Here is a 21,635-nt window from a genome sequence, read left to right as displayed (position 1 = left end):
ATGAATTACACACACGAACACACACACACACACACCCACACACACCCACACGCACACACACAGCTCTGACATACACTTTTACGATGTTGAAAAATGTCGAAAAGGCTAATTCATTTACCTATAGAAAAAAGGTTTTATTTTCTATGTGAAATAATAATTATTTCATGAATTATCGAGTAGACGTGGCGTATGCACCGCTCGCACACACGCAAACACACACACACACATGCGCACACACTTACAGAGACACACATACGCACACACACACCCACACGCACACACATCGGGGATGGGGGGGGGGAGATTAACATTTTAATATCTCTGACATACACTTTTACGGTATTGAAAAATGTCGAAAAGGCTAATTAATTAACCTATAGAAAAAAGGTTTTATTTTTTATGTGAAATAAGCATTATTTCATGAATTAACGAGTAGACGCGGCGCATGCACCGCTCGCACACACACACACACACACACACACACATGCGCACACACTGACAGACACTCACACACGCACACACACGGGGGTGGGAGGGAGATTACCATTTTAATATCTCTGACCTATAATATCTCTACCTAAACCTAGTTAAACGGTAATTGGTTTGGTTAATAGAACATTAAACGCAACATTTATTATTATTTCTTTAGTTACATATTGGAGTTAACATTTTAAAATTAGAATAGCCAAGGCTTTTGATGTTTTGAATATTCTCGTTTATTTGATTGAAATTGTTTAATTATAAAATAAAATAATGATCTTTCGAGATTAAGGTCTCGTTAGATTTCAGTTCAATGTCTTCTTTTGCTTTGAATATTCTCGTGTATTTAATTGAAATTGTTTTATAATGATAAAAATAACATAATGAGTTGTTGAGGTCCAGTTTGAACTTCCTGCATTCAAAATTTGGTCCAAATTCAGGATCTAGATCCACACTTCTAATTCCCCTCCCCCACTATTTAAGAAATAAATAGATCTCCACACACGTGACATGTATGTGTACAAATCAACTAGAATAATCTTCTTCATTGAATTTGAGGATGCTCAAGGCTGTATGAATCAGGATTTTATTTCATATTTATATATTTTATTTGCTATTCCACTGGTAGCGGTGATTTTCATCAAAGTTGATGTTGATAAAGGTTTTAGTAATACCTTAAATCCATTAAAACAAGTAAAACAACGCGAGTACATGTCCCGCAGACGATTTTTGAGTTCCAATAAAACTGGTAATTTTTGAATTGTATACAGGCCTATAAAATTTTTAACACCCTGAAGGTTCCTGTATCTCATTAGCCTAAATATATGCATGCTAATTCAGTTATATTGTGCCGCAAATTTTTTACATGTCAATCATGAAAAAGCATTATTCACCGCATGCATATAAGGAGTCGATTTACTAAATTATTAAAATATTTTTAGAATATCTGTTTAAAACTTACGTCGATAATCATAGCTAGGTTGCCAGATTCCTTCTCTGCTTTGGAATGGGGTGCGAGACGAATTACAGTTAATCTTTTTGCATTCAATGATTCAATTAATCCCGTCTCAGTCTTATCCAGAGTTTCATCCAATTTTGCGCGTTTTTGCTGCGATGGTTGATCAACAACATTCTAAAATGACACAATTTAATTAGCTACTTCAATTTTTACTTATTCAGAATATTAATGGAGGGCACTGGGCCTATCAATTCCATAGTACCAAACACAAAAATTTGACAATTATAGTTTTTTTTTTTTTATATGCATAGCTTTTAAAAATTTTTATATACCTAAATTGCGAAATACTTAAAATCACAGAAAAAAGGAAGAAGGAAGACTCCGACATAACCTAAACCAAAAAATTATTAAGTATATGAAGGGGGTCGCCCTCTAGTCAATATCACGCCCCTTTACGCTAAAGTTCTTTGTTTCTTTTTAGCACTTTCAAAATAGATATCTATTCTAATTAACCGGCCTTTGTGATTCAAGAGTTCTTGATTTGAACAAAATCCTAACTTTAGCGTAAAGAACGAGGTATTTACTAGGGGGTAAACCCCTTAATACATGTGATAAAAACATATAAATATAGAAGTTTCGTTATTTAATTTAATTCGTAAGTTAATTCATAACTCAATTTTGAGAAAGCCATTTTTAGCCAACAAATTTGTAAACATGCTCTTCTTAATCAGATAGTGAGAAAACATCCCTTTACAGGTAGAAGAACGTAGTGATTTGATTATTTTATTGTTGAAACTACCCGTCTTGTTTGAATATTAACACCTTTTTTCAGGTGGAGAGGATGAAAAACGATTTGACTATTTTTATAGCGAAACTGACTGGCCCTGTTTTTGAATATTTACCGAAATTTGATGAAGAAAAAAAACGGGGACTTTTTAATTAGAATAGGAAGCTTTTTTGAAAGCGCTAACAGCTTTAGCGTAAAGAGCAAGATATTGAGGAGAGGGGCGACCTTTCATATCTGGCGAAACTAATATGCAAATTCTGTTTTAATTTTTCATATACAATGACCCAAAATCAAAGTGAACCTGCCTCTCTCTTTTTTTTTGAATATTTACTAAAATTGAAACACATGGACTGTTTAATTAACATATGAAGCTTTTTAAAAGAGCTAACAGCACAGTAAAAAAAGCGTAAGTATGGGAATTCTTCACTAACTTAATGACTATACAAAAAAATAGATTTACTTTTATTATAATAATGAGAAAATTTTAGTCACCAGAAGTCGCTTAGAATATTCAATATCTGTGTAAATGATTGCAAAAATATTGATACTAGCAGATTGAATGAACCATTCAAACTGTAGAAAATTCTAATCTGAAAACTGAATATATACAAAAAAATAATTGAATATATTGGCAGCTAAAAAAGACGCACCGGTTTTTCTGACACGGATTTACCCTAAAAGACATGTATATCACGAAATAAAAATCTAGTCCACGTAAATTATGTCAAAAAAAACTTGTCCTTCATAACATATTGCGCAATTCCAATGTATATTTTCATGTTTAATTGAAAACAACAGCAATTTCAATGTATATTTTCATGTGCAATTGAAACTGTGCACACCCTTACTACTCATGTTGTCACTGGAACTTATTCAATATTTAGACTATTCGATCAAATCTGAAACTTTTGATCTGATGCCATTGAAATGAGGGGGGATAAAACCTAGTAACAGGGGGGAAAAGAGCACATGAGGGGGCAGATTCGCCCTTCGATCACATTCAATTCCTATTAAAGAGCATTAGAACATTAAATTCCCAATCGAGTGGGCCCTCTACCAAGTTTCAAAAACCACCCCTTATAAACGGCGTGACCAAGAAACAAAATCAATGGGAGACCCATCACTCTTTACTAGGTCAGTGCTATTTTGGAGACTACGGTGAAAGCAAACCCACCATTGATCTGAAGGGCTATTTCTTCAGGTAAATACAGGTTTATTTCTTTAATAGACCGAGTCTATCACCAGTCTAAAATGTTTATTGTTATCCTAACACGGTAAAATACAAAAACAAATATGGAGAATCAGTTGATTACATAGCAATAAAAAAATATATATAAAAAAGGGGTCTCCCGATCTAAATTACAGTTGAATTTTTCAAGAAAATATATTAAAAATGCTATATTCTCTCAAGAAAGCCAACATAAAACAATATCTAAAATGTAGCCAGTCACGTAAACTAATTTAAGTTAGAATATTTTTCACATTTGTTTAAAGCTAAGAGGCACTAAAGTTCAAAACATATTTATCACGTAAATTCCAGTGACGGATAATAAATTAGATTTAAAGTTTCTTAGAACTAATTTTCCAAAAAGCGAGAGACAGGACTAGAGCAAACATCAAGAAATCAACTGCCCCAGTAGGATGTTTACAGTTTTCATTTAGAAAGACAAATAAATCGAAAAAGGGAAAATGAATGATCTTTCATCAAATTGTGTTTGTCTTTCGGTAGCTAGACAAGAGCATTTACTGTAATCGAATATAACATTAATTTGGGATTCACATTATCCCTCTTAAGCTAAACTTTTCATTATATCTGAAGTTTATAAGATTCGGGCTAGAACAAAATGAGTACCCCACATTTCCTTAATTTTATGAGACAGCCAAATCAATGATTTTAAGACTAACGAAAAAAAAGATGTTTCTTGAGGGTGCAAATGAGAAGAAAGGACTGTATGGATTAGCCAGTGTAACTCAACAGTAAGGCTTCATTTTGGTATATGATACATGCAGCAGGTTGCATTAGCTATCCTTTAAGCTAGATATTCTAAACTATTTGTGTCCATGTTTTTGTTTCCCCTTCAGGCTCTACACAAATATCTCTTTGAGACTTTGACAAGAATAGTCATAAACTTGCCGAAAAATTTGATATTCAGCGGTCATAAGACTCTAAATGTCCTCCAGAATAGGGGGGGGGGGATTCAGCGTAGGGAGCGAGGGGTTGAGGAGGGTAAAACCCCCCTTCTTACATACAGAATAATTTATTTTTGTTTCTAGTTTTAATGCTGCTCCTTACTTTCGGTTGAAAAACCCTGTTCTTTTTTATTTAATCACAAATAAAAGTGGGGCTGCCACCATCAGGGGCGTCGTTTGGAGGGGGGCAAGGGGGGCAGTTTCCTCCCATTAATTTGAAGAAAAATATATCACATATGCCCCTTAAATTACCGGATATGGACCCCTCTCCCCCCCCCTCCAAATAAAAATGATATAGCTACTCCCCTTGTCATCATGTATGAAAAATCCTTAACATCGCAACATAGTTTTCCCAATTCAAGTCAAAATAGGGAATAATTTCAAAGGTTTTGTTTAATTTCTCAATAAATTGGCGTATACAACATTTCAGATTGATGATTACAAATATGTGGGCAATATATAAGGAGTAAAGACTCCACTTATGACACACCTTATTGAAATTTAAGTAAAAAAAATGTTACAACCTGCAGCATTAGTGGATAGCAAAGGGTGTGCCAACCTCCAATTCCACAATATAGACACGTTGTATCTCCTTCTATTGATGAGCAGTCACGGATTGCTTAAGGGGCAAGCTTTAGAGATTAAATGTTAATTATTTAAAATGTTTAAAATCGCAGAATAACCATAGCTACTGTAACTACCAACTCACAGCAGCACCAGTCCCCCAGAGGCCAAAACTGTGGCTCAGGTTGCGGTGTCCAAATGTCACGAGGGCAGCAATAATGACCAAATTGACAAATTGATTTAAAAAAGAGTAAAAAACCGAAAAAACAAGGAATAAGCGCACCAGAAAAAAATCTTGGGGGGAGAGGACCACCAGTGCTGATGGTCAAAAAGAACAATCTTAGGTAGTATGTCGTTCTTCATCCACAAAACGTGGCCTTAAGAATTTCCAAGGGTGCTGGTAGCCTATCTGAGACTAACATTTCAATATAGAAGAATCATTTTACAGTTGCTCCTACTACGACTTCTCCCTCCTATAGGTTTTTACTATAAATTAACAATTAGTGATATTGTTAAAGAAGCTTCTTGGTCAATGTCACTACGACTAATATATATACAAGTTAAATCAACTCAAAATAAAAGATGTTTGAAACTCATTTCAATGAGTACTCAACCCTTTGTAGAGAAAGCATCACCGCAATTGTTTAGGGTAAAATTTCTCAACATTAGATTTTCGATGACAACTAAAGAAGTTCTGCTGTTCTAAGAATATCCTATTTTCAACCTTTTAAATCCATATATTTCATATTTACACAAAAAAAAATAATTGGCTAAATAGAATTCTCAATATTACCATTGTATAGTTTTCAGCCAAGTGCAAATGACATTCTAGCCTTTAAGGGGTTTCAGGGGCGTTTAAAGCCCTCTTATTCATGATAATCTTTGTTTAGGCCTGTTTTTTCACTCATCAATGAGCTAAGATCTTATATCTTTTGTCAGAAAACGCTTAAAAGTGAAATCTTTGAACTAAGATCTTACATCCTTTGCGTTTTTATGCAAACGTCTTTCATCATTCTGCTCTGATCAGCGGTCTGAGAACAATGATGAGTAGATCATCAAAGTTCTCTCATCATTGTTCTATATGGCAGAACAGTGGCGGTCTTCATACTTTTTGCTAACATCAGTGAGCTGTAAGATCTTAGAACAAAGATGAGTTGAAAAAACGATAATCTTTGCAGAAGGATGCAAGATCTTAGATATAAGATTTTAGTGCTAAAAAACGGGCCTTTTGTTTGAAGTTAGGCGCCATGTAGTTTATGTTCGTAAAAAGGCTCACAGTTTCATTCATAATAATTTCTGCTTGCTTTAGGTTTGCAATTCCAAATTCTCTTGTTTCTACTTTTTTAAGTTAGCTCTTTAAGTTTCGCGTTATGACTTAGTTCTTTTTTTCTTAATTTAAAGGATAGTTACTGGGTGAAGTTTGTCTTATCTTATTCAAAGAGTTTAAACGGACAATACCTTGCCCAATTGCTTAGGTTCGACCCTTCTCCTTCCTTATTATATTCCGGAGAAGGCTCTCGAGACTTCCCGTAGGACACTGAACAATCCTTGGTACCGTCATTATCGTCTCCAGCTACCTCTGCGGAGCTCTTGCTGCGGGCAAGCCGAGATCGGCGTTCCTTTAAGGCTGCATATCTGGACCTGCCACTTGGGTATCTAAAGTAAAAGACTGTCCAATTAAACTATTATTACAGTATCTTACAGAAGAAATGCATAAGCAAACAAAAGGAAAAAATCTAAATAAGCTTGTATTATTAATGTTTTAAGGTGCCTAATTATTATGTTAATTTAATTCGTGTTGATTTATTTATCAATTAGTTTAACATCTTTCTTTTTTGTTATATTAAGGTGCTTCTCAAGCTAATTAAAAAGTTATGTTTCATTATCCAAATTATAAGTATTTATGAATTTATTCAAATTATATGAAATGGCTATATGTAGGCAAATTAAGATTGTTGTTTTGAAGCCCTTCGATAGGGTATAACTAATTGGCAATATTGAACTAGTAGTAACAAAGTGTATAATGATTAATTTCACGACTAATTCGTCTGTTATAAATTCAAGTAATTCATTGACGGCAAAAGAAAGAAAACATTAGAACCATTACATTCCTTTGAAGATGTTGTTCTAAATATTATATTACCATTACCACCGGAAATACAATTGGTTACGTAACCACCGTAACCACCAATGGTGGTTACCAAATAACACGATTGTTATTTGGTTCTAAAGTCAACGATAATCTAAAGTGTAGAGAACCCTCATTACAAGAAGTTATATTTTTATTCACAAAAGATGGATAAACACTAGCAGAGAATAAATCGAGGGAACTAAATTCAGCTAAAGATACGGTAAGATCTGTTGGGTCAATGAACGATCTTTGCTTCAAGTGCAGGACAGGTGAATTCTTAGACAGCTTGGTCCTCAAAGACCGTTCTTTCTGTAACTGAAGTCTCTAAGTAATACACGCGATATCGTTTTGTTCTACTAACATCATTCAGCATTCCACAGTAGTTGCATATCCAAATTTACTTTCTGAAAATGCAGAGTGGAAAGTCCATTGACTTAGGGATTTTTGAATTACTTGATCTCTAAAATAACGCTGTAGTTAATTTTAACCATATTATAATACGACAACCGTATGCTATAGATCCCATATTCAGGAGAAGAGCCGAATCGGAATCTGCAATATAATATTCAACTCCTCTCATAGTGCTACCGCCATCTGTTAAAACATTAAAATACCCTTCAGAACCTTTCAGACACGCTTTTATTCTTCATCGTCGGATCAATTATTGACAATCTTTGACAGCAGATCTTCTGGGATATTCTTGATCTGGTACTAGGATGGAATGGAATAAAACATGCTTCTCCAGGCTTAGTAGTACAGAGCACAAAAACATGGATCATTGATAAGACTTTCGAATAAGGTTTGTGCAATGAGTTTTTCTTTTCATTTCTGAACCATTGATTTCCAGTTTATATTTCTCTAGAACTATTTTCCAAATCATTTTGTACAGGAAGATAATTTACTATGCGGAAGGGGGAGGGGTCAACTGCCCCTCCTAGACCTAAGTACCCCCATATCCGAATCCCCCCTAGCTGAAATTTATTTTCTTCAAAAATCTTGTCGAAGTTAAGATAAGCCTCCATAATTCAAGCATCCACAGAAACGGGTCAGTTTTCTTGAGTAGGCCTATATATTTTTCTTTATTGCGCTATAAGGCTCGTTTTTCAAGTTTCACTGTCATTTTCACTTTCAATTTGGGAAAATTGGTTCCAGCTTCACCCCCCCCCCCTGGAGTTTGACGAAATTACGCCTCTAATTGTATAATTTACAGGGTCCACTTCAGTCAAGATGGCGTTTATCAATGTTGCTTCTAAAGGCTTATTTTAGATCCTTTAAAACGATTAAATTAAAAAAACAGGTTTTTTTAACTGAAAGTAAGGAGCGACATTAAAACTTAAAACGAACAGAAATTATTTCGTATATGAAAGGGGCTGTCCCCTCCTCAACGCTTCTCGTTGTGAGAAAGTCAAACTTTAACGTAAAGAGCAAAGCGTTGAGGAGGGGACAGCCCGTTTCATATACGGAATAATTTCTGTTCGTTTTAAGTTTTAATGTCGCTCCTTACTTTCAGTTAAAAAAACTTGTTTTTATTTATTTAATTTTTGAACGTTTTTGAATAAATGCAGGTTTTGATTTTGGCTCACTTGACTTGACTTGACTTAAGGCTCCTGCCGAGGGTTCGGCGTAGAGAACGATGAGACTAGGCGCCTCCAGGTTGACCTATCGCTTGCCAGGATCGCAGCTTCTTCCACCGGGATGTGGGCTTGGGTGAGGAATTCATCGGCTTTGTCTTTCCAAATCACATGTGATCTTGGCTCACAGTACATGAATAATTAAAACAAAATTTTCATATTAATTTACATTTATTTGGTTAAATGGCTTTTTCGAAACTTGTTTAATTTTATTTACGAACGTTTTTATTAGTAATAAATATACGTAACTTACGAATTAACTTACGTAACGAACTTCTATATTCATATATTTTTAATACGTATATTAGGGGGTTCGCCCCCTAGTCAATACCTTGTTCTTTAAGCGAAAGTTCGAATTTTTTTCTAATTCCTTAAAAATGACCGCTTAATCACAAAGGCCGTTAATTAGAAAAAATAGCTCTTATGAAAGAACTAAAAAATCTCTGGCTTAAAGAGTGAGGTATTGACTAGGGGGTGAACCCAATCATATATGTAATATTTTCTGTTCGTTTAAAGTTTTGATGTTGCTGCTGTTGCAGTTGAAAAACTTGTTTTTTTATATTTAATTTATGATCTTTTTTTAAATAATGCTGGGAAGTCCGGCATCCCCTTCATAGCAATGTCCCTTCCCCCATGAAAACTTCCTTCATGGAAAGATCATCCTACATAACCCCCCACCCCAGGCGCGTACGCAAGAATTTGTTTCGGGGAGGGGGGGGGGCAATTTGTTTCGGGGGGGGGGGGGAAATCCTTCAAACCCATTATTCTGTGAGAAAAATCAGAAAATTATGGGAAAATGAAAAGAATCGTGAGATTTCGGGGGAAACCGGTCCCGGAGGCCCCCCTCCTTGCGTACGTCCTTGCCCGACCCCCCCCCCCCCGCCTCCTCACTACCAGGAAAAATCTCCCCTGAAAACGTCTGTACTGTATACTTCCCAATAACCAATACTATATGTTAACATTGGGTAAAGTTCATAACTTTCATCCCTCCTCCCGGGAACTTCGGGGGATTAAGTCATCCTAAGAGATTTACTCATAATATTTTCGACCATGCTGAACAAGATGGATATTTCAAAATTTTGATCAGGTGACTTAGGGAAAAATGAGCGTGGGAGGGGGCCTAGTTTCCCTCCATTTTTTGGCCACTTAAAAAGCGTATTGGCGCTTTTATTTTCCGTTTTACTGAGCCCTCTTATGATGTTCTAGGACTACTGGGTCAATAAGATCACCCCTGGGAAAAAAAAAATAAATAAACACGCATCTGTGATCTTTCTTCTGGCAAAAAATGCAAAATTCCACATTTTTGTAGATAGGAGCTTGAAACCTCTACAGTAGGGTTCTCTGATACGTGGAATATGATGGTGTCATTTTCATTAAGGTTGTATAACTTTTAGGGGGTCTTTCCCCCTTTTTTCGAAAATCAGCCAAATTTTCTCTGGCGCGTAACTTTTGATGGGTAGGATTAAACTCGATGAAACTTATACATTTGAAATCAGCATTAAAATCCAATTCTTTTGATGTATCTATTTGTATCAAAATACCGTTTTCTAGAGTTTCGGTTACCATTCAGCCGGGTCCCAATAACCAATACTATATAACATTGGGTAAAGTTCATAACTTTCAGCCCTCCTCCTGGGGGATTCGAGGGATTAAGTCATCCCAAAAGGCATAGTTATAATATTCTCGACCATGTTGAACAAAATGGCCATCTCAAGATTCTGATAGGGTGACTTTGGGAAAAAATGAGCGTGGGAGGAGGTCTAGTTGCCCTCCATTTTTTTTGGTCACTTAAAAACGGCACTAGAACTTTTAATTTCTGTTCCAATGAGCCCTCCCACGATATTCTAGGACCATTGGGTCGATACGATCACCCCTGGGAAAAAGAAAAAAAAAACAAAAAACAAACAAATAAACACGCATCCGTGATCTTTCTTCTGGCAAAAAATGGAAAATTCCACATTTTTGTAGATAAGAGCTTGAAACCACTACAGTAGGGTTCTCTGATACGCTGAATCTGATGGTGGGATTTTCATGAAGGTTCTATAATTTTTAGGGGGTCTTTCCCTCTTTTTTCGAAAATCAGCCAAATTTTCTCAGGCGCGTAACTTTTGATGGGTAAAATTAAACTTGATGAAACTTATATATTTGAAATCAGAATTAAAATTTGATTCTTTTTATCTATGTATTGGTATCAAAATTCCGTGTTTTAGAGTTTTGGTTACCATTGAGCCGGGAGTAGTATGCGCCTTCTGGATTTGCTTAGACGTATAGCAATTTCAACGTTATTTGCTTGCGTCTCTACACCTTTTCAAAGAGATTCAGAGCTCCCTCACATGGCATATGGAATTCTATGGAAGCTATAGCAAGGACTGGTTTGGTGGGTATAGTCTGGTTTAGTGGAAATAGTCTGGTTTAGTTTTTCAAAGAGAGTGAGTATTTGACATTTTTGCAAAAAGGGATTCGCAAATTGGACACTATGAACGATATTGATTAATGTTTTGAATAATAGGAGTGTGAATGATTCTAATTAGTGATTGGATTGTATGACGGTGGAGAAAAAAAAAGATTAAACTGATTAACAGTTAAGGTAACCCCGAAGGGTTTGTTAACTCAGGTAATTTTTTATAAATTTGAAACAACATCAGTCTATGAAAACGGCTAACGACGATAGAATGACATTGTGAGTTGACCTAGCTTTACCTCTCCGATGTGTCAATTTTAGAGGGAAAATCAAAAATGCTCAGAATCGAAAATAAATGGGATCTGCCTCAAGGGCAAGGCTCAGAGGCCCTTCGTTCCCCAATTTTGGAGGGAAAACCAAAAATACTCAGAATCGAAAATAAATGGGATGTCCCTCAAGGGGAAGGCTCAGAGGCCCCTCCTTCCTCCATTTCTGAGGGCAGGGGAGGGGGGGGGTCAATTTTGGAGGGAAAACCAAAAATGCTCAGAATCGAAAATAAAAGGGATCTGCCTCAAGGGCAAGGCTCAGAGGCCCTTCGTTCCCCAATTTCTGAGGGCAGGGGAGGGTCAATTTTGGAGAGAAACCCAAAAATGCTCAGAATCGAAAATAAATGGGACCTGCCTCAAGGGCAAGGCTCAGAGGCCCCATCCTTCCTCCATTTCTGAGGGCAGGGGAGCGGGGGAGTCAATTTTGGAGGGAAATCCAAAAATACTCAGAATCGAAAATAAACAGAATCTGCCTCACGGGGAAGGCACAGAGGCCCCTCCTTCCTCCATTTCTGAGGGCAGGGGGGTGGGGGAGTCAATTTTGGAGGGAAAACCAAAAAAACTAAGAATCGAAAATAAAGGTGGTCTGCCTCAAGGGTAAGGCTCAGAGCCCCGTCTTTCCCCCATTTCTGAGGGCAGGGGAGGGGGGGGGTCAATTTAGGAGGGAAAACCAAAAATAATCAGAATCTAAAATAAACGAGATGTGCCTCAAGGGGAAGGCTCAGAGGGCCTTCGTTCACACATTTCTGAGGGAAGGGGAGGGGGGGAGGGTCAATTTTGGAGGGAAAACCAAAAATACTCAGAATCGAAAATAAACGAGATCAGTCTTATGGGCAAGGCTCAGAGGTCCTTCGTTCCTCCATTTCAGAGGGGTAGGAGAGGGAGGGGGTCAATTTTGGAGGGAAAACCAAAAATACTCAGAATCGAAAATAAACGGGAATCTGACTCAAGGGGAAGGCTCAGAGGCCCTTCGTTCCCCCATGTTTCAGGGCAGGGGATGGGAGGGGGGGGGGTAATTTTGGAGGGAAAACCAAAAATACTCAGAATCGAAAATAAACGGGATCTACCTCAAGGGGAAACCCTAAACTGTCTTTCTCTGTTTACATATCTGATTCTTTTTGTTTGCATGTCCGGGTTGGTGTTTGCAAGTCCAAGTTGGGTTTTCAGACCTACGTTTTTTTTACATTTTCGTGCGTGTTTGGTTCCCGGGGTTTATTATTTGAGACGTTAACTTTAGTATTTCGTGATTTGACGTGCCTGAAATCATGAATTAGAATAGTTAATTAGCTGTTTGGTTTTTCAGACATAGTTTTTTAGATTTTAGTGGGTGTTAGGTTCCTGGGGTTTATTATTTTATACGTTAACTTTAGTATTTCATAGTTTGACTTGCCTCAAATCATGAATTAGAATATTTAATTGGCTGTTTGGGAATTTTCAGACCTAGGTTTTTTAGATTTTCGTGTGTGTTTGACTCCTGGGGTTTATTATTTGAGAAGTTAACTTTAGTATTTTGTGGTTTTACGTGCCTGAAATCATGAATTAGAATAGTTAATTAGCTGTTTTGGTTTTAAGACCTAGTTTTTTATATTTTCGTGGGCGTTAGGTTCCTGGGATTTATTATTTGAGAAGTTAACTTTAGTATTTCGTATTTGACGTGCCTGAAATCATGAATTAGAATATTTAATTGGCTGTTTGGGGATTTTCAGACCTAGGTTTTTTAGGTTTTCGTGTGTGTTTGACTCCTGGGGTTTATTTTTTGAGAAGTTAACTTTATTATTTTTTAGTTTGACTTGACTAAAATAATGAATTAGAATATTTAATTAGCTGTTTTGGTTCTTCAGACGTGGGATTCTTAGATTCTCATGGATGTTTGACTACTAGGGTTTTTTATTTGAGAAATTACCTTTAGTATTGTGTGTTTTTACGTGCCTGAAATCATGAATTAGAATAGTTAATTACCTGTTTAGGGTTTTCAGACATAGGTTTTTTAGATTTTCGTTGGTGTTTGTTTCCTGGAGTTTATTATTTGAGAAGTTAACTTTAGTATTTCATGATTTGACTTACCTGAAATCATGAATTAGAATAGTTAATTAGCTGTTTGGGTTTTCAGACCTAGTTTTTTAGATTATCGTGGGTGTTAGATTCCTGAGGTTTATTATTTGAGAAGTTAACTTTAGCATTGCGTGATTTGACGTGCCTGAAATCATGAATTAGAATAGTTAATTAGCTGTTTGGGTTTTCAGACATAGTTTTTTAGATTTTCATGGGTGTTAGGTTCCTGGGATTTATTATTTGAGAAGTTAACTTTAGTATTTCATGGTTTGACTTGCCTGAAATCATGAATTAGAATATTTAATTGACTGTTTGGGGATTTTCAGACCTAGGTTTTTTAGGTTTTCGTGGGTGTTTGTTTCCTGGAGTTTATTATTTGAGAAGTTAACTTTAGTATTTTGTGGTTTTACGTGCCTGAAATCATGAATTAGAATAGTTAATTAGTTGTTTGGGTTTTCAGACCTAGTTTTTAGATTTTCGTGGGTGTTAGGTTCCTGGGATTTATTATTTGAGAAGTTAACTTTAGTATTTCATGGTTTGACTTGCCTGAAATCATAAATTAGAATATTTAATTGGCTGTATGGGGATTTTCAGACCTAGGTTTCTTAGGTTTTCGTGTATGTTTGTCTCCGGGGGTTTATTATTTGAGAAGTTAACCTTAGTATTTTGTTATTTTACGTGCCTGAAATCATGAATTAGAATAGTTATTTAGCCGTTTAGGGTTTTCAGACCTAGGTTTTTTAGATTTTCGTGAGTGTTTGTTTCCTGGGGGTTTATTATTTGAGAAGTTAACTTTAGTATTTCGGGGTTTGACGTGCCTGAAATCATGAATTAGAATAGTTAATTAACTGTTTGGGTTTTCAGACCTACGTTTTTTAGATTTTCGTGGGCGTATCTGATGAAATAATTTAGGTCGTATGATCAATTTAATTTATTTAATGCACTAGTTTTTCAGTAAGGACATTCGATATCCTAAAAGTGTTTAATTCAAACTTTTACCTTGACCATCTATGTTGTTAGCAGAAATTCAAAAGGATCATTTATGAATGCTGGCGTATCTGATGAAATAATTTAGATCGTATGATCAATTTAATTTATATTTTTAATGCAGTGATTTCACCTCTTGGATATACAGTACAGATACTTCATTCAAGAAATTATGAAAAAATCGCAAGTAAGTAACAAACTCTTTATTGTTTTCACCTCTTGGATATACAATGCAGATATTTCATTCAATAAATTATGAAAAAATTGTAAGCAAGTAACAAACTCTTTCCTGAAGTCACATCTTGGATACACAATGCAAAAACTTCATTTAAGAAACTATGAAAAAATTGTAAATATGTAAGTAACAAATTCTTTCTAGAAGTCACCTCTTGGATACACAATGCAGAAATTTCATTAAAGAAATTATGAAAAAATTGTAAGTAAGTAGCAAATTCTTTCTTGAATTCACCTGCTGGATAAACAAAAAGACATTTCGTTCCAGAAATTATGACACAATTCTAAGTAAGTAACAAACTCTTTCTTGAAGTTACCTCTTTGATAAACAATGCAGAAATTTCATTTAATAAATTATAAAAAAATTGTAAGCAAGTAACAAACTCTTTTCTGATGTTACCTCCTGGATGAACAATGCAGAAACTTCATTTAAGAAACTATGAAAAAAATTGTAAGTAAGTAGCAAATTCTTTCTTGAATTCACCTGCTGGATAAACAAAAGGACATTTCGTTCAAGAAACTATGAAAAAATTCTAAGTAAGTAACAAACTCATTATTGTTTTCACGACTTAGATACACGATGTAGAAAATTAATTCAAGAAATTTTGAAAATATTCTCAGTAAGTAACAATTTCTTTCTTGAAGTCAACTCTTGGATACACAATACGGAAATTTCATTCAAGAAATTATGAAAATATTTGTAAGTAAGTAACAAACTCTTTATTGATTTCACCTCTTGGATATACAGTACAGATACTTCATTCAATAAATTATGAAAAAATCGCAAGTAAGTAACAAACTCTTTATTGTTTTCACCTCTTGGATATACAATGCGGATATTTCATTCAATAAATTATGAAAAAATTGTAAGCAAGTAACAAACTCTTTCCTGAAGTCACCTCTTGGATACACTATGCAGAAACTTCATTTAACAAACTATGAAAAAATTGTAAGTAAGTAAGTAACAAACTCTTTCTTGAAGTCTCCTCTTGGATACACAATACAGAAATTTCATAAAAGAAATTACGAAAAAATTGTAAGTAAGTAGCAAATTCTTTCTTGAATTCACCCGCTGGATGAACTAAAAGACATTTCGTTAAAGAAATTATGACAAAATTCTAAGTAAGTAACAAACTCTTAATCGTTTACACGATTTAGATATACGATGTAGAAATTTAATTCAAGAAATTATGAAAAAATTCTAAGTAAATAACAATTTCTTTCTTGCAGTCAACTCTTGGATACACAATATGGAAATTTCATTCAAGAAATTATGAAAATATTTGTAAGTAAGTAACAAACTCTTTATTGATTTCACCTCTTGGATATACAGTACAGATACTTCATTCAATAAATTACGAAAAAATCCCAAGTAAGTAACAAACTCTTTATTGTTTTCACCTCTTGGATATACAATACGGAAATTTCATTCAATAAATTATGAAAATTTGTAAGTAAGTAACAAACTCTTTGAAGTCACCTCTTGGATACACAATACAGAAATTTCATAAGAGAAATTATGGAAAAAATTGTAAGTAAGTAGCAAATTCTTTCTTGAATTCACCTGCTGGATAAACAAAAGACATTTTGTTCAAGAAATTATGACAAAATTATAAGTAAGTAACAAACTCTTTATTGTTTTCACGACTTAGATACACGATGTAGAAATTTAATTCAAGAAATTATGAAAAAATTCTCAGTAAGTAACAATTTCTTTCTTGAAGTCAACTCTTGGATACACAATACGGAAATTTCATTCAAGAGATTATGAAAATATTTGTAAGTAAGTAACAAACTCTTTATTGATTTCACCTCTTGGATATACAGTACAGATACTTCATTCAATAAATTATGAAAAAATCGCCAGTAAGTAACAAACTCTTTATTGTTTTCACCTCTTGGATATACAATACGGAAATTTCATTCAATAAATTATGAAAATTTGTAAGCAAGTAACAAACTCTTTCCTGAAGTCACCTCTTGAATACACAATGCAGAAACTTCATTTAAGAAACTATGAAAAAATTGTAAGTAAGTAAGTAAGTAACAAATTCTTTCTTGAATTCGCCTCTTGGATAAACAAAAAAAAGTCATTTCATTCAAGAAATTATGACAAAATTTTAAATAAGTAACAAGCCCTTTCTTGAATTCGTCATTGGGTTGCACAATACAGAAATTTAATTCAGGAAAATATGAAAAACATTGCAAACAAACTCTTTCTCGAACTCGCTTCCTGGACAGACAATACAGCAATTTCACTCAAGAAATTATGAAAAAATTGTATTGTAGGTTAATTTTTTAAGGTTAATTTAGACGAGGTTACGTGCGCGCACGTAACCTCGTCTAAATTAACCTTAAAAAATGAAATAAAGCTATTTCGACTTTGCACGTCTCTCTGACTATGTATGTGCCGTTGCGGTGTGTAACCAATCACCAATCAAGTTATCGTATATTGAGCAATCTCCGCTGTCTCTGATTGACGCCTAAAAAAAAATGGGGTGTTGTCTAAAAAACCAGCCTGGTTGAAAACGTGGAGTTTTCGTACTGCTCACTTTTTTGCAATGTGTAAGAACCAGGGGGGAATCCCCGCTCGTTTGGAAAGGTACCAAGGAAAGGCAAGCAAATAGCATGTAGTTTCAAAACGTGTTTAATCACGTGTAGAGGTCCCATAGAATGAAATTTCTGTATTGTGCATGCAAATAGCGAATTCAAGAATGAATTTTTTAGGGGACTTCAAGAAAGAGATTGTTACTTACTTAGAATTTTTTCATAATTTCTTGAATGAAATTTCCGTATTGGGTATCCAAGAGGTGTATTCAAGAAAGATTTTGTTACTTACTTACAATTTTTTTTTATAATTTCTTGAATTAAATATCTGTATTGTACATCCAGGAGGAGAATTCAAGAAACAGTTTGCTACTTACTTACAATTTTTTCATAATTTCTTGAGTGAAATTGCTGTATTGTCTGTCCAGGAAGCGAGTTCGTGAAAGAGTTTGTTTGCAATATTTTTCATAGTTTCCTGAATTAAATTTCTGTATTGTGCAACCCAATGGCGAATTCAAGAAAGGGTTTGTTACTTATTTAGAATTTTGTCATAATTTCTTGAATGAAATGACTTTTTTTTTGTTTATCCAAGAGGCGAATTCAAGAAAGAATTTCTTACTTACTTACTTACAATTTTTTCATACTTTCTTAAAGGAAGTTTCTGAATTGTGTTTCCAAGAGGTGACTTCAGGAATGAGTTTGTTACTTGCTTACAAATCTTCATAATTTATTGAAAGAAATTTCCGTATTGTATATCCAAGAGGTGAAATCAATAAAGAGTTTGTTACTTACTGGCGATTTTTTCATAATTTATTGAATGAAGTATCTGTACTGTATATCCAAGAGGTGAAATCAATAAAGAGTTTGTTACTTACTTACAAATATTTCCATAATTTCTTGAATGAAATTTCCGTATTGTGTATCCAAGAGTTGAATTCAAGAAAGAAATTGTTACTTACTGAGAATTTTTTCATAATTTCTTGAATTAAATTTCTAAATCGTATATCTAATTCGTGAAAACAATAAAGAGGTTGTTACTTACTGAGAATTTTTTCATAATTTATTGAACGAAATGTCTTTTTGTTTATCTAGCAGGTGAATTCAAGAAAGAATTTGCTACTTACTTACAATTTTTTTAATAATTTCTTTAATGAAATTTCTGTATTGTGTATCTAAGAGGTGACTTCAAAGAGTTTGTTACTTGCTTACAAATTTTCATAATTTATTGAATAAAATTTGCGTATTGTATATCCGAGAGGTGAAAACAATAAAGAGCTTGTTACTTACTTGCGATTTTTTCGTAATTGATTGAATGGAGTATCTGTACTGTATATCCAAGAGGTGAAATCAATAAAGAGATAAAGACTTACTTACAAATATTTTTATAATTTCTTGAATGAAATTTCCGTATTGTGTATCCAAGAGTTGACTTCAAGAAATAAATTGTTACTTACTGAGAATTTTTTCATAGTTTCTTGAATTAAATTTCTACATCCTGTATCTAAGTCGTGAAAACAGCAAACAGTTTGATGCTTACTTGAAATTTTGTCATAATTTCTTGAATGAAATGTCTTTTTGTTCATCCAGCGGGTGAATTCAAGAAAGAATTTGCTACTTACTTACAATTTTTTCATAATTTCTTTTATGAAATTTCTGTATTGTGTATCCAAGAGGAGACTTCAAGAAAGAATTTGTTACTTACTTACTTACAATTTTTTCATAGTTTCTTAAATGAAGTTTCTGCATTGTGTATCCAAGAGGTGACTTCAGGAAAGAGTTTTTTACTTGCTTACAATTTTTTCATAATTTATTGAATGAAATTTCCGCATTGTATATCCAAGAGGTGAAAACAATAAAGAGTTTGTTACTTACTTGCGATTTTTTCATAATTTCTTGAATGAAGTATCTGTACTCTATATCCAAGAGGTGAAATCAATAAAGAGTTTGTTACTTACTTACGAATATTTTCATAATTTCTTGAATGAAATCTCCGTGTTGTGTATCCAAGAGTTGACTTCAAGAAAGAAATTTTTACTTACTGAGAATTTTTTTATAATTTCTTGAATTAAATTTCTACATCGTGTATCTAAGTCGTGAAAACAATAAAGAGTTTGTTACTTACTTAGAATTTTTTCATAGTTTCTTGAACGAAATGTCCTTTTGTTTATCAAGCAGGTGAATTCAAGAACGAATTTGTTACTTACTTACTTACAATTTTTTTCAAAGTTTTTTAAATGAAATTTCTCCATTGTGTAGCCAAGAGGTGACTTCAGGAAAGAGTTAGTTAATTGCTTAGAATTTTTTCGTAATTTCTTAACTGAAATTTCTTTATTGTGTATCCAAGAGGTAACTTCATGAAAGAGTTTGTTACTTACTTAGAATTTGTCATAATTTCTTGAACGAAATGTCTTTTTGTTTATCCAGCAGGTGAATTCAAGAAAGAATTTGATACTTACTTACAATTTTTTCATAATTTACTAAATCAAATTTCTGCATTGCGCATCCAAGACATTACTTCAAGAAAGAATTTTTTACTTACTTATTTAAAAATTTTTCTTAGTTTCTCAAATGAAGTTTCTGCATTGTGTATCCAAGATGTTACTTCAGGAAAGAATTCTTTACTCGCTTAAAATTTTTTCATAATTTATTGAATGAAATATCCGCATTGTATATCCAAGAGGTGAAAACAATAAAGAGTTTGTTACTTACTTGTGATTTTTTCATAATTTCTTGAATGAAATATCTGTAATGTATATCCAAGAGGTGAAATCACTGCATTAAAAAATAAATTAAATTGATCATACGATCTAAATTATTTCATCAGATACGCCAGCATTCATAAATGATCCTTTTGAAATTCTGCTAACAACATCGTTGGTCAAAGTAAAAGCTGGAATTAAACACTTTTAGGATATCGAATGTACTTACTGAAAAACTAGTGCATTAAAAAATAAATTAAATTGATCATACGACCTAAATTATTTCATCAGATACGCCCACGAAAATCTAAAAAACGTAGGTCTGAAAACCCAAACAGTTAATTAACTATTCTAATTCATGATTTCAGGCACGTCAAACCCCGAAAATACTAAAGTTAACTTCTCAAATAATAAACCCCAGGAAACAAACACCCAAGAAAATCTAAAAAACCTAGGTCTGAAAACCCTAAACAGCTAATTAACTATTCTAATTCATGATTTCAGGCACGAAGAACCACAAAATACTAAAGTTAACTTCTCAAATAGTAAATCCCAGGAGTCAAACATACACGAAAACCTAAAAAACCTAGGTCTGAATATCCCAAAACAGCCAATTAAATATTCTAATTCATGATTTCAGCCATGTCAAACCATGAAATACTAAAGTTAACTTCTCAAATAATAAATCTCAGGAACCTAACACCCACGAAAATCTAAAAAACTAGGTCTGAAACCCCAAACAGCTAATTAACTATTCTAATTCATGATTTCAGGCACGTAAAACCACAAAATACTAAAGTTAACTTCTCAAATAATACACTCCAGGAAACAAACACCCATCAAAACCTACAAAACCTAGGTCTGAAAATCCCCAAACAGTAAATTAAATATTCTAATTCATGATTTCAGGCAAGTCAAACCTTGAAATACTAAAGTTAACTTCTCAAATAATAAATCCCAGGAACCTAACACCCACGAAAGTCTAAAAAACTAGGTCTGAAAACCCAAACAGCTAATTAACTATTCTAATTCATGATTTCAGGCACGTAAAACCACAAAATACTAAAGTTAACTTCTCAAATAATAAACCCAAGGAAACAAACACCCAAGAAAAACTAAAAAACCTAGGTCTGAAAATCACCAAACAGACAATTAAATATTCTAATTCATGATTTCAGGCAAGTCAAACCATGAAATACTAAAGTTAACTTCTCAAATAATAAATCCCAGGAACCTAACATCCATGAAAATCTAAAAAAACTATGTCTGAAAACCCAAACAGTTAATTAACTATTCTAATTCATGATTTCAGGCACGTCAAATCACGAAATACTAAAGTTAACTTCTCAAATAATAAACCCCAGGAATCTAACACCCACGAAAATCTAAAAAACAAGGTCTGAAAACCCAAACAGCTAATTAACTATTCTAATTCATGATTTCAGGTAAGTCAAACCATGAAATACTAAAGTTAACTTCTCAAATAATAAACTCCAGGAAACAAACACCAACGAACATCTAAAAAACCTAGGTCTGAAAACCCTAAACAGGTAATTAACTATTCTAATTCATGATTTCAGGCACGTAAAACCACAAAATACTAAAGTTAACTTCTCAAATAATAAACCCCAGGAAACAAACACCCAAG

General features: G+C 33.8%; 1 protein-coding gene across 1 annotated transcript in view; it reads right to left on the bottom strand.

Annotated features, from left to right (window-relative positions):
* LOC148951260 (uncharacterized) overlaps positions 1-21,635 on the bottom strand; it is a 191,279-nt gene that overhangs the window by 5,919 nt on the left and 163,725 nt on the right. Inside the window, exons 15-17 of the mRNA XM_089091043.1 lie at positions 6,438-6,635; positions 2,718-2,772; positions 1,442-1,612 (exon numbers count right to left, since the gene is read on the bottom strand). Coding sequence (XP_088947169.1) covers positions 1,442-1,612; positions 2,718-2,772; positions 6,438-6,635 — 424 coding nt within the window. The remainder of the gene's footprint in view (positions 1-1,441; positions 1,613-2,717; positions 2,773-6,437; positions 6,636-21,635) is intronic.

The sequence above is a fragment of the Artemia sp. Qi Xiang Cuo genome, chromosome 6 (assembly GCF_049724085.1).
Source record: "Artemia sp. Qi Xiang Cuo chromosome 6, ASM4972408v1, whole genome shotgun sequence".
NCBI lineage: Eukaryota > Metazoa > Arthropoda > Branchiopoda > Anostraca > Artemiidae > Artemia > Artemia sp. Qi Xiang Cuo.
Note: the sequence above shows the minus strand (reverse complement) of the source record. Positions and strands in the feature narration are given on the sequence as shown.